At 40.1% G+C, this 13,484-nt stretch overlaps 1 protein-coding gene across 2 annotated transcripts; it reads left to right on the top strand.

Moving 5' to 3' along the window:
- The first annotated feature begins 401 nt into the window (after nt 1–401).
- On the top strand, nt 402–13,130 carry LOC108680438. 2 transcript variants are annotated; one of them, XM_018169258.2, is made up of 21 exons: nt 402–897; nt 1,521–1,666; nt 2,534–2,708; nt 3,077–3,279; nt 3,553–3,802; nt 4,210–4,345; nt 4,414–4,469; nt 4,933–5,075; nt 5,624–5,816; nt 6,302–6,433; nt 6,645–6,753; nt 7,020–7,248; nt 7,588–7,749; nt 8,435–8,538; nt 8,933–9,144; nt 9,616–9,850; nt 10,315–10,474; nt 10,978–11,055; nt 11,526–11,621; nt 11,928–11,990; nt 12,352–13,130. In XM_018169258.2, exons 2-21 carry the CDS (start codon nt 1,571–1,573, stop codon nt 12,391–12,393), a joined length of 2,874 nt encoding a protein of 957 aa, XP_018024747.1. In that variant the 5' UTR covers nt 402–897; nt 1,521–1,570; the 3' UTR covers nt 12,394–13,130. The 2 variants fall into 2 exon arrangements, with proteins under 2 accessions (XP_018024747.1, XP_018024745.1); XM_018169256.2 differs by lacking the exon at nt 4,414–4,469 and having other exon boundaries at nt 4,210–4,401.
- The last annotated feature ends 354 nt before the right edge of the window (nt 13,131–13,484 follow it).

Raw genomic sequence — 13,484 nt, 5'->3', positions numbered from 1 at the left:
GTAAACCGATTTTTCGAATTTGAAGTATTCCACCAATTAATTTATTTACTTACTTCCATCATGCTGCATTTTACAATATATATTTGTCCAACTCACTTCAGAAATTTAATCTTGAAATCACAATTCGAAAAATTGGGTCTTGATCTTACACTTACACGGGCTGGAACTGCACTTGGTGGTCAGAAATCAATGGTTGAACTATGTATGGTTGTTCCACGAGGATTTCCGTTTTTCAGTTCAGCTTTCTCGTTACGTCAGTGAGATCGAGAAACGTAAACAATCCCAATTCCGCCATTCCCATGACTGATTGGTTGATTTTTTTGAGCGCATTTAGGTGATTGGTTAATGCCTATGACGTCACTGAGATCAATGACGTCACAGGCGAACAACGAACTACATCCGCAAAAATGAGCTTCTCATGGGTCAACTTTACATTAGTTCAACCATGTCAGAAATTACTCATTGGAAGACGACACTTTTCCGTGAGGTCTGCCCCAAGACTGCAGTGTTCCTCCCACTGAACAGAACGTTTGTTCCAATGTCATATGCTAAGCTCTTGTAATTAAACGAGAAGTTGGGAAGTTTAGCGGTGTGTGTGATTCAGAGAAAGTGTGAATGGATGTTAATGTGTGAACGATTTTTTTCAGTTCTTTTTTATTTCATTCTGTCTTCTTATTTCTTAATCATTCACGTAATCACAGGCCTACAAAGATGGACGTCAGCTGCATCGGTTCTTCTACGGCCATGAATATCGTACATTATTTGTCCATTATTTCATTAAGTCCTTATGGGTAATAATAATTCAATGACGTGGATATACTGATGATGTTGTTCTGTTACCAGCTGCCACAACGGTGAGCCCGACTACTGGTGTTACCGTCCTCACAACACCGTCCCGTGAGTTCTTAACAAATTTTCGATTCAAGATGCCAAGGTTTTTGTTATAAATTTACAAAAGTTGTATCTAAATGTGTAAGTCTTTTGCTTCGTCACAAATTCTGGATCCTGTCACGCTCTCCTGTTTCACTTCATGGTGTTCTAACTAATGATGTCGCAAGTTTTGAGTCGTTTTCCGCAGGACGTTTAAATTATCATTGAAGAAATATTTTACTATCAAAATTTATCAAAAACTTTACCCCATGATTAGGTCAAGTATAATTGAACTTGAACATTTCATACTTTCGCTGTTTTGAAACTTTGCTGATCGATCCTTCCGCTCGGTTCTTCATAGTTAGTTTTGCTATTTTTGTATCGCATTAATTGGCACATAAATAGTGATATCTCTATTGATTCCACATGATTCTTATTGTTTTTTCCGTAATTTTTTATTTACAAAATCAGAAAATTTTCAAGCTCGTTTGAACTACTACCACATTAACCCATTGCTGGCCGATTAGCTAATTTGAAAAATATCTGACTGCCACACATAAATCGAAAAGAGTTACCTGCCCAACCATCGGCATCTGAGTGACAAACAACGCGCATGTTGTTGGGTTACGTAATGTATTTTTTTGTGGCAGCTCCTTACGATGAAACGGCGGATACGCACATCGGCGTCTTGCAGAACAACATGACGGACACGGACGGCATCAACACCACGTACGTCGCAACGGACGCTCCCTTCGGCTTCGGATACGCCGTGCTCATCGAGAGCGTGAAAAAGCAGGTTAGTATCTGAGATAGAGCCATCATTATAAAATACTAAAACAGGTCAGTATCTTAGAAAACGCCATCATTAGGAAATACAAAAACAGGTCAGTATCTTAGAAAACGCCATCAATATGAAATACAAAAACAGGTCAGTATCTTCGATAACGCCATCTTTATGAAATAACAAAACAGGTTAGTGTCTTAGATAGAGCCATCACTATAAAATACCAAAACAGGTCAGTATCTTTGAAATGCCATCACTATAAAATACCAAAACAGTTAAGTATCTTAGAAAATGCCATCATTATGACATACCAAAATAGGCCAGTATCTTTGAAAATGCCTTCACTATAAAATGCCAAATAGGTCAGTATCTTAGATAACACCATCACTATGAATTACCAGAAATAGTCAATATCTTAAATAACGCCAGCATTATGAAAAACTAATTCAGGTTGGTATCTTAGATATCACCATCATTATTATATACTGCCATCAGAAAAGCAAGTTCCCAGATGACCGGAAGCAGAGGTCGAAAGAAAGTTATCGGCAGGGTTGATGTGAAGACTAATAGATTGGAAAACTCAATTCGCGGATTCATTTTTCTTATTCCGCATTTCGCCTTGACGATAAATTTTCTGTTACGTTTATTTTCTTCAGCTTATCGCGACTCGATTTATTGTATTTGTAAGCATGTTCACATATACGTTTCATATGCCTCGATGTGAACATTATGAGAATATTTCAGAATTTCCTTGATATTAAGAAAATAAAACGGAGTTTAATTATGGTATGAGCTACACTTTTTCATAAACGTTGACTGGAGTCACGGCTTGGAAGTTAACATAAATAACTGTGAGTTAATTGTATTTACCTTATGCAGTGCTTGAAGCAAAATAACTTCACGAGCCAGTCCGGCACGGCCTGCATGGCCGACCCCAATTTGTGCCCCAACGGTCTCTCCTTCAGCATCTGGGAGAAACACACGTTCTCTGAGGACGAGTTCTTGCGATACGATCGACTCAAAGACAGTGACATCAAATACGTCCTCTCAACTGGTAAGATACTCAGAGATACTAACACTCTAATGATGGCTTCGATAAATGAAAGACAAGAAACATATATTTAACCTTTTTCGGTCACCGTGCGAATCTTGAGCATTACGGACCATGCGAACCATAAGGCATTTCATGCGGACAGGCTCATTCAAGTTCCTTTCGTTGGTTTCCGAGCCGATTATATCTAATATTTCGAAAAATTTAAGAACTGTTTATTTATGGTTGCTTATTTTATTTTATTACGCTAAAAATCAAATGTAATTTAGCCATATTTTTTTACAAAACACCAATTTATATATTTGGTTGACATTATGATCTGAACGTAGCACCATGCTACGATTACTTCTAACGTCACGTCAACATTTCAGGCGGTGACAGAGAAGGTCACCCGGGTATCGCATTCTTCCACCACGGCATCTTCCAGCACGCGATCGTGTCCACCGGAGACAAGTACTGGGAAGTGAAGGTGCCTGGCTTGATGTACAACGCCACCTGGGCAAACATTGGCATACGCTGGAGTCCGAACGTCACCATGAACCCTAATGACGTCCCAATCAAGGGAGGACTCGAGGTAGCTTCCATATTCCATTAGTTTAGTTCGTGGGAAATTTGTTCGAATCGTCATGGTGGGGCGCTGTCCTGTCCATAATGAGACACTATTTTCATTGAGCTTCTTTTTTTAACAAATGATATATGCGGCCTGATGAAAAACTTTTTTTCTGCGCCGAAAACATTGCTGTACAACATGCATGGACATAAAGAAATTTGTTAGTTTATTTGTTTGTCAAATAAATTGTCATTAAAATAAAATCTCGCTTGCCCTATTCCACACTTTGGTTCGCAGTTGTTCATCACGACGAAGCGTGAAAACCCGCTGGAGACGCCCCAGAAGCGAGTGGGGCAGAGCTTCTTCCCTCTGCCGAGCACTAAGTCAAAGCAAGCAGGGCTGAACCCGCCTGAGCTCATGCTCGGCTGTCACAAGACGAGCGACAACGCAACCTACCGCTACTTCGGCGACGGCGAATACGATGAGCTCGCTTCGTGGAGGAAACCTCTGCCTGAAAATGAGACCTCTTACTTCTTGGGAGGCTACAGTCAGTATTTCTTCTTCACACTTGTAGTAACTATCTCTTCCATAGATTGTTTTCGCCTTGATACGCGTTTTCGGATCAGCAGAGTAATGAACTTCATCAAAATTAATTATTATATACTAGTAGCTGCATTAATTCACAAAGAATTTCATTACTTATAAAGTAAATAGATTTTTTAATCTATAATAATTGGATTATTCTTATTTTACTACCAGCATTGGACTTCAAACGTTTTACATCACGTATACTGGCACATCATACGCCTAAAATCCCTAAATTTTCGCATTATGCGCCTAAATTTCTTGAATACCTACGTTTGTTATTCTTATTTTCAACTAAAATAATGCAAGAAATTTATCTTAAGTTTAGCTTTTGTCCCTACGGTTACAACCTACTCTTTTGACGAGCAGTGGACGACTTCGCGAACGCCGACATAAAAGATACGTTGAGGATTCTGAACGGAGCGGATATGAGTAACCCGGACCAGCTCGCGATCGCAATGAAGGCAGCTGACCAAATGTCGCAGGTCCACGCGAAGCCAACGTCCGCTCCTGAGACAACCGCGGCGCAGTCAACTAATCTTGCTTCCTCCAGCCCTACACGTGCGCCTTTATCGCTCCTGAGACCACCGCGGCGCAGTCCACCAATCTTGCTTCCTCCAGCCCTACACGTGCGCCTTTAGGACATTATTCGTATTTTGTCAGGTGTAGGGGCAGGGTGGCCCAGTAGTTAAAGTTCAGAGTACCAAGATTGGCGCAGAGAGGCGCGGGTTCGATCACAGCTCTGTGCGCCAGTTTCTGGTCATAATCGGCGAGGAGGCCGGGCGGTTATGGACAGCAGAATTGTAGCAGTGCGTTGCGAGTTCGAAACCGCAAAATGCTGTGAATGATCTGCGATGTTGAGAATCAGCGACAGGCCTACGGCCTACAAAACGCTAAAATCGCTAAACCGTAAGATTTTTCGTTTTCCCGGTCAGAAATGCTCCATCATTTCATCTTAAGCTTGTTTAATATAGAAATTTTCCCTTATTATGATTGGAAACATGCAACCAACAATTCTTCCTAGCCACAGTTTATTCGTGTTCTTCAGCGTCAATTTATCTTAGGTAGTTTTTTATTGTTATTTTTGAACAGCTGCTGGACCGAACAGAGTGGACGCCTTGACGGAAGAGGAGAGTATGGACAGACGAGAGCAGCTGCTGGATCTCGCCAACAAAGTGTATAACGTCTCGAATTTGCCTGCGTCTCTTACCTTTGAAACTGCTAACTCACTACTGGTGAGGAGACTCCGATTTGATGGAGTTTAAGTATACGTTGATTTATTATTTAATTTTCACTCTATAACCTGCTTACCTTGTCGCATCCGCTAATAATTTAATACAAGCAGAAAAATGATATTTTAAAAAATTAATTCTAATTATTTCTCCTGGTCCTTCCTCTGAGCGTACGTGAGGTAGTTCAACTTTTCGACATAGTTGTCCTCGTGGGCTTCATGAAAGCTGGAATCCGTGGTCCAAATTACTTATAACAGGACACAAAGTCTCATGCTCGACCATCATATACAAAAAATACGTTCTGAAAAAAATTACGGAATTCATTGAGCAATTGAAGCCCCGATAAGATTCGTGTCAAAGTAGCAATATTGTCTTGTTTGTCGTCAATTCAGTTTAGGATAATTTGAGTTTTAATAAATTAAATCCTTATATTTCATAAAAACAAGCTGCTAAATTATTTGTTAACTCGTTTTATAGAATAGAAATGCGACACACAAATGCATGTATTATAGTTGTAGCTCAACCGAATAAAATATGTTTCTTTCTATCAGAACCTTAAATTGGCCAGCAACTTGATGAGTAGAGAGTCGGCTGGAGACTGGGAGAAGATTCAAATGAATGGAAGTGGCGGTGCTGCCATCCTCATGTGGAACGTCATTTCGTTTAGTAAAGAAGTCTTCTGCCGAATCCGCTACGACAACAACACAAAGCCTTTCACTAAAGCCCAGGCTACGGAAAACATCAGTAAGCTGTGCTGTAGCGTGCCCACTTGACTTGGGTATAAATAAACTTCTTCGTATTGGAAGCAAAATTCTTCTTGTTTACTCCCTGATAAATCATAATTTCAATAACCTTAGAAATAAATGAGTGGATTTTATCGTTGTTTAATAATGAATTTACAACCTAATAAATGTTTCGTGTACAGCATTTATTCAAGACATCTGGTTGCGCGATTTCCGTTGTACGTATACCTAATTTCAGGCTTCGGTCTTGTTCGGGCAATAATTATCACTGAACTGTGGGTTGATCAGAGCGCTTAATTTTCACCGCAAAGCTGTGGAATTGTTCAATTTGAACTCGTCATTATTATATGGAGATTTCCCCTTCTTAAAAGCTGAAATAGTCAGAGAGCAAACACATTGCTCTAACACACATAGAATTTACTACGATTAAAAGTATCGGGTTGCATGTAGCCACTTAAAGATTCTAATATTTCGATTTTTTCTCAGTTTTCTACGGTCAGAAAATGCTCTACGCAGACCTCAAGAGCAAAGGAAGATACGTGCAGCTACCAGACTACGGCGACCCACAGCTGAGGGATGCCAAAACGAACTGGAACATCGTCTACGACGCGGCTCGATGTGAGATGCCTTTGCTAACAACAGATCGAAATCAGCTAATCAAGAACTTTTAATAGAATATCTTGCCATATCATAACCTCAACACTCGCATAAATTCACTAATATTGGTTCAGTGTATGTGCAGCAAGGATTTATGTTCATTGCTAAATTTGTTGGCTGAATAAATCTTGTATCTCGTAGTTATTTATTCCCTCGGTTACTTCATTCGCAGTCTCAACAAAAGTTCTCAATGACAACAACTGCAACAAGCGCCCCGTCTGCCTGGTCACCATGGTCTTCAATACCTACGACGACATCGGCCCCACACCCATCAACTTCGCGTACGTCGTGTACCCACATATTCTACAGAACGTTCAGTGCTTCATTGAGGAAACTATGCATGAAATTAGACCAATCAAGATTGACATTAATAATGTAGAGATTGTGTTAGGATCATGACTTTACTTCGAAGTGTACGTTAAGAACTGTTTCGAAGAGTTCCATCATACGGAATTGAAGTGATGAGTTTACTGAGCAATCTTGCTACAATATTTATAAACAGGTATCAGGAAGCTATAATGTCGACTTGTAATGTTTTCTGTTGCAGGAACATCCCGCGGTCCAGCACCCATGAGATGGGGTCTCGCCTGGTCTACGGCTCGATGTCTGCAGACATAGCGCGAGACGCCAGGTGGAATGTGAACACAAGTGCGCCCCTCTGCTACGTCGACCCCTTCTCAATGAGCGACGATCCCTTCTACGTCAAGCTCGAGAACAACGATGACGTGCCTTCTTTGCGACAACTCAACTTCCACTCCGAGGAGGTCGTCACGCAGGTATTGAGCTGAGCAACGGTGTCAAATTTCCCTATTAGCGTTTCTTTGACATCGAAACATTGGTTAATTTTTTTTTGCAATTTGTTGCCATGCTAAGCTTTAACATTAAAAACAGTTACAGACGTTTCTTCATTTAGTGAGACTTATTTAGGTGAGCTCGCTGCACTTTTTTCTTTACCAAATATCAGAATTATTTGGCCATTGTTTCACTTTATTTCTCTTATTCACACACAGTCAAAAATCTTGTTATACTTATAACCTTTACTGTTATAAAATTTAGGAACTCTTCCTCATTGGTAACGTGACTGCAAATATAAGTTACTCAATGATGACTTGCAGATCGAGACTCGGCGCTGCGCTTTCTGGAACGCCAACCTGAGCGACTTCGGTGCCTGGGACACTGACGGCTGCAACGTGGTCGAGGACACGGCCTTCTACACCAGGTGTTCCTGCGACAAGTTCGGGCCCATGATCGTGCTCGCTGAGCAAGTCGACCCTGCGGTAGGTATCCTTGACACACTTGGTGGCTCATTTGCATGACACACTTGGTGGATCATCAGCTTGATGCACTTGGTGGATCATCTGCATGACGCACTTGGTGGGGGTCTATTAACTCACATGGAAAGGCCATGAGGGTTGTCCACGCATCCTCTCATTATTCTAAACAAAAAAGTTGAGATTAAAGTGTGATTAAACTTTTTGAATTTTGACGGGATTAGTACGTCAACGCCTCAATTCCAGTATTAATTCAACAGTGTCCAAAGACCCCATTTTCTTTCGGTGTTGTGCATTTGTTTAATGAAATCAGAAAATATTTTTTTTAGCCAAAAAAAGGCCGCGATCATGAAAATAGTAAATTTATCGGCTGTTCGTGCTGTGATGTTAAGTACTAAACTTAATCGTCATACGGATTTTGTTTTCTCAAAATTTTAACAATGTGGAGGTTTTATTAAGGCAGTAGCTTTAGAATAAGTGTTCACTGCAATTTCGCTCTCTATGATTTGGTTTTGGAAGGCCAAATCAATCCCTAGCATTTCCTGGTAAAAAATTTGTTTTCATTGTTCTCATCTAACCAGAATAAAAAATATATCAATGATAAATGCTATACTGTGGGTAAAGTATTCGAAACCTTAAAATACAAAACTTGAAGAATTTACCCTCATTCGTTGGTGTTTGCTATGCTCAGGTGGTTCCACCGCAGCAAGACTGGCTGAAGATAGTCAAGCTGATTTTCTACGCCATTTCAGCGGTACTCCTGATCTTATACAGCGTCGTGGTGGTATATTCACCGTGAGTTCATTGAATTATTTTGTTGAAAATAATCTTCCTCGTGACAGTAATCCATGCTACGCTGCATTAATAACCAACCGAATGGATGCTACCGGGAGTTTGTTTCGCTGAGAAGAGATCGTAAATTGTTTACATGAAATATTCCTAGAGAAAAATGCGACATTGAGCTTCATTATAAAGGGACTGATATCAAGACTATGACTGAAATATGCTTTGGGCAGATCCTATCAAAGATTTAATAGCAACAGTGAACATAATGTTTTTGTAATTTTAACCAACGATATAATTACAATCACTTAGTTTCGGCGGCGATCTCAATCGCTGTTTATGAGCACGTTGAATACTTGCCAAATTAACACTTAATTAACCCGTTATTAATGACTTTCTCGTGCAGCGACCTAAAAGAGCAGTTCCACCTGATGGGCGTGAATCTCTCGATCTCTGTGCTCCTGGGCTCCATTGCGATGATAGTGAGCGACTTTGATGGCATCCGTAACGACAGACACTTGTGCACCACCATCAGCACACTGACGCACTTCTTCTACGTCGCTGCCGGAGCCTGGGTCGCCTGTCTGGGATATGCTTCCTTCAAAGCCATCACTTCAGGTTACCACCTTTCCAACATCTTAACATTTAAGAAGTGATGAATAATTATGGACTAAACTTAAAAACATTACCGCTTTGATGATAATCGATTGGGTGATGCTCAGTTATATTTACACGAGTGAAATCGCTCGCGTACTAATTGAGAGAGATGGAGAAGAATTTGGAACCAAGGGAAATCGTGTTTATTTAAAAATTAATTGTAATCAGCACAATAAATTTTGTGCCAATTTTTGTCCTAGAATTTAAATGCCAACCTTAAATTTTTCTATTCCCAAAAACTCTAACACTAAACTCTAACAACTTTACACACAGTAGTATAGTATCTTTGGCATTAAAGAATAGGCCTGGATAAGCCTGTTACCAATTCTTGTATTTTCTTGGATAGACTGGCCTTTTGATCAGATATTTTCAACGGACGGTAGATTAAAAGTCGCTTCAAGATATCAGTAAGACGTTCTCATGCCCACGCAGGCGAGGTGGGGGGAAAACTGAACTCATACTCGTGCATCTCATGGGGCCTGTCGCTGGTGTCGGTGGGTGTACCGTACGCCTTCTTCGTGCGCGACCTGGGCACAGACCCGCGCTGCTTCGTCACCTGGGAGAACTACGGCAAAGCAGCCTTCTTCATCCCACAGATGGCCTACGTCGTCATCGCCTTCTTCTGTGGCTTCGTCGTCCTCTGCAATCTTTCAACTCCTGCTCTCAGGTCGGCATGTTCAATTCTGTCAAGATTATCTGGTTCATTTCAAAAGTGGTTACAGTGATTACAGTTCAGAGTACCTAGATTGGCGTAGAAAGGCGCGGGTTCGATCCCAGCTCTGTGCGCCAGTTTCTGGTCAGAATCGGCGAGGAGGACGGGCGGTTAAGCACAGCAGAATTGTAAGTCAGTTGCAGAGTTCGAGACCACAAAATGCTGTGAATGTTCTGCGATGTTAAGAATCGGCGACAGGTCCACGGCCTACTAAACGCTGAAACCGTTATTATTATTTATTATTAAAACATGCGATGAAAAATGTGAATCTTTATTCACTTCTGCTTATATCTGACATGCAGTCCAGGAAATGTTGTATCACTGATCAATTGAAAACAATTTTGTAATGCATACCGATTACCATTAGTTGGTATTCCAGGGTTACTTATAACATGATTTTGTTATGTTCAACGTTTCAGGAAAGAGAATCTAATTGACGATTACGGCTCGTTCTGCCGAGGCGCCGCCTTCATCATGCTTTACTTCGCCATCACGTGGACATTCGGGCTGCTCGCTTACATGCGCTTCGACCTCACTATTGACTTCTTCCCCGTGTTCCAAATACTCAACTCCTTGACAGTGGGTTAAGATGCTTAGGAAGCATGGCATAATAATATTATGGAATCACTCAATATCATAATAGACAAACAGTGGGTTACCATGTTTAGGAAGCGTGACATTATGATCTTATAGATTGGTTCAATATCATAATAGACAGACAGTGGGTTAACATGTATAGGAAGCATGACATAAATATATTCTGGAATGACTCAATATCATAATAGACATCATTACTAGGAAGCATATTGCTTTGACTGGAGGAACAAATAGTTGCTCTGCTTTTGAGCACATCACGCTGTGCATTAATTTATTTTGCTAATTGAATGAAATAAATGCAAAAAATCATAGTATAGAATTGAGAAATCATATCGAATTCCAAATCATATCGAAGATTAAAATTGAGATCACTCAAATTAAAACCACATAGATAAGCAATTGTTATGAATTTGAAGTTATTGGAAATTTATAGTTGCATATTCGTAATGCGAATGATCTGAAATTGTAACTTCATGCATTTTCAGGGCATCATAATCTTCATTTGCATCGGGGTGGGCTCGTATCGCTACCGAACTGTGCTCGTGGGTCAGGCCAAGACCAGGGTGAGTCACAAACCAAGTTGAAGCTGCACAAAAATTAGTTTCGGAAGGTCCCGCAAAAAAATCCGTTCGATTCAAAAGGATCCGTTCATGAAATAGCCTCATACTTGTGAAATTTCGTGAAAGCACACATGTACATGCTGCAAGGCGCTTGCTTTGCATCATATTAGCAATTCGTCGACGGATGTAGTTCTACGACAACAATTGCATATAAACGATAAAACACTATAAATACGAGTTCGATTTGGTGACGCCCAAAAATGCGCATGCCTTGTGTACATGGCTTGTGCCGTTTTTCCATTGCTCATGCTGTAAGTACATTGCTTGTGCCGCTTGTACATTGCTTATGCTGCCTGTGCATTGTTCATGCTGTTTTTACATTTCTCATGGCGTCTGTAAATATCTCATGCCATCTGCACATTGCTCAATGCTGTAAAACAATTGGGAAGCTGATGATAACTCCTTCCTTGCAGCGCGAGAAGATCAAGAATTTGGCCGGCATCAAGAAGACGAAGCTTGAGGATGACATGCCAGCTAAACCTCAGCCCAGGACGCAGTTTAAGCCCGCAGTTAGTGTCTTTTATTGTGAAACACAAAACTTTTTCTCGTTTCATAAAATTTCTCATGATAATTCATGATAAGCCAAAATATTTTATTCATGGATAAATACCAATATGTTTTGTTGCGTCGCCAGATGTTCCGGCTTAGGCAGTTACAAATACGTATGCCAGTGTCAAAAATTAATTTGATAAATTTATTATTTGCAGTCTCTATCATAAATCTCTCAGTGATAAAATCTACCTTGATCTTAAAAGGAGGCACGAAAGAATGAATACCGAGTATGAAATAAATTCTGAGCTCAATTCCTCCCACAGACAACTTTGCCTGATCGGCCTTTGACTACGTCCTCGCTACGACCGCCTGCACCGCGCGGAAACGTAAGAATTTAGCAGTCATTAAGCTTCAAATTCTGGTACTTCGGGTTAAGATAATTCGATTCCACAAACATGCCTTTCAACTCAAGGGCTACGCAAAATTTTGGACGCGTAACACGTCAGCCAGTGTCAATCAAAATGTCATCATGAGTTCTGTAATTTCGATGTCCATTACACGAACATAATTTTATGTAACTAAATAATAATCTTATAATTCAAATTTAATCAAACTTCTTCCGTACTCGGTCATGTGAGCATGTAATATGTAATGACGAAATTCTTCAACTATTGGTCTTTGAATTTCAACTATTATTTTCCAAAATTTTTATGTCTAGACAATGCGATTTACGTACTGTTTTTGCAGGTGGCAGGACGACCGGGATCTCGCCCAGTGACTCCCAGCTAATAACTTCGTAAATTTATTCTTCATTGGCGATATAATCCACATAAACTCGCTCTAAAATCAACTTTTGACCAACTGGACAGCGTCCTCAGAAGCAATGTTTTGAAGTGTTTAAGTCAACTGTTTTAATGCATTTACATATATTCCAGTACTGGAGAATTAGTTAATAAATAAAACACGTCAGTTTTTATTTCTTGGCATTGTATGGATGGAAAAAATACGGCACCTACGATAAAGCTTCAACATGAATACATAATATGGAGCTGCACATTTGAAACAGATATAACTATATTATCATTCTTTACTGTGACGCACGTTATGTAAGGATCTAGTTTTGTAAGGAGAATATCATGCTATGAATACATTAACTGTTGACGAGAATATCACTTTATATCATGATAATTATCGTAAATGAGCTCTATGTTGAGCCCGCGATGCGACACGGCTCGTGCGTGTCGTTCGGTGCACCAATTTAATAACATATAATATTGTGCAACTCAAAATTCGACGAAAATTTGTTGGGAATGACGGGGCTTGAGGTCATCGTTAATTTAGTCCTCGATTATTGTTTGTGTGTTGATATTATTCGTCTATTAATTTAAAAAACGTCATAAAATGAAATTTACAAAAAACACTAGAGGTCCCAAGAATTAGACCTTTCTGTAGCACGAACGGACTTGAAAGTCACAATACACTAATATACTATCTATACGATATAATAAATATATCTATCATGAACAGTATTGTTTTTTCTGTCCACTGAAAAATAAAGGTTATTGCGTCGACACGAGACATATAAGTAGCTACTGCTTTGCATCGCATCACAAAGACGAGAATTAATTCTGAATTCAACTTCGTTTTAGAGTTTCTTAATATTCTCTGCTGGGTCAGACACTAGAGTCAGGGTACGCACACAGTGAAAGCAGGTTGCCATCATGCTGGCGCCTGAAACCATAGAATACCGAAGCCTATTCGTACAGGTTTTCACTGTGAACACTTACATTATTATCCTATGTTCATTCTTGTGGCAGGTTGGAGCAGCTTGCCCGCGCGGGCAAATCTGCTTTCACTGTGTGCGTACCCTCAGGCGATAT

This window comes from Hyalella azteca, unplaced genomic scaffold (genome assembly GCF_000764305.2).
Source record: "Hyalella azteca isolate HAZT.00-mixed unplaced genomic scaffold, Hazt_2.0.2 contig11170, whole genome shotgun sequence".
NCBI classification, from domain to species: Eukaryota; Metazoa; Arthropoda; class Malacostraca; order Amphipoda; family Hyalellidae; genus Hyalella; species Hyalella azteca.
The sequence above is the reverse complement of the archived record's forward strand: the minus strand, read 5'-3'. Positions and strand labels throughout refer to the sequence as shown.

Bases quoted from the DNA above. Each gene is read 5' to 3' on its own strand.
- LOC108680438 (XM_018169258.2), top strand. From the start codon at position 1,571: ATGACGGACACGGACGGCATCAACACCACGTACGTCGCAACGGACGCT. The intron at 3,280-3,552 runs GTAGCTTCCATA...TTTGGTTCGCAG, and splicing joins CAATCAAGGGAGGACTCGAG to TTGTTCATCACGACGAAGCG. The intron at 11,622-11,927 runs GTTAGTGTCTTT...TTCCTCCCACAG, and splicing joins GGACGCAGTTTAAGCCCGCA to ACAACTTTGCCTGATCGGCC.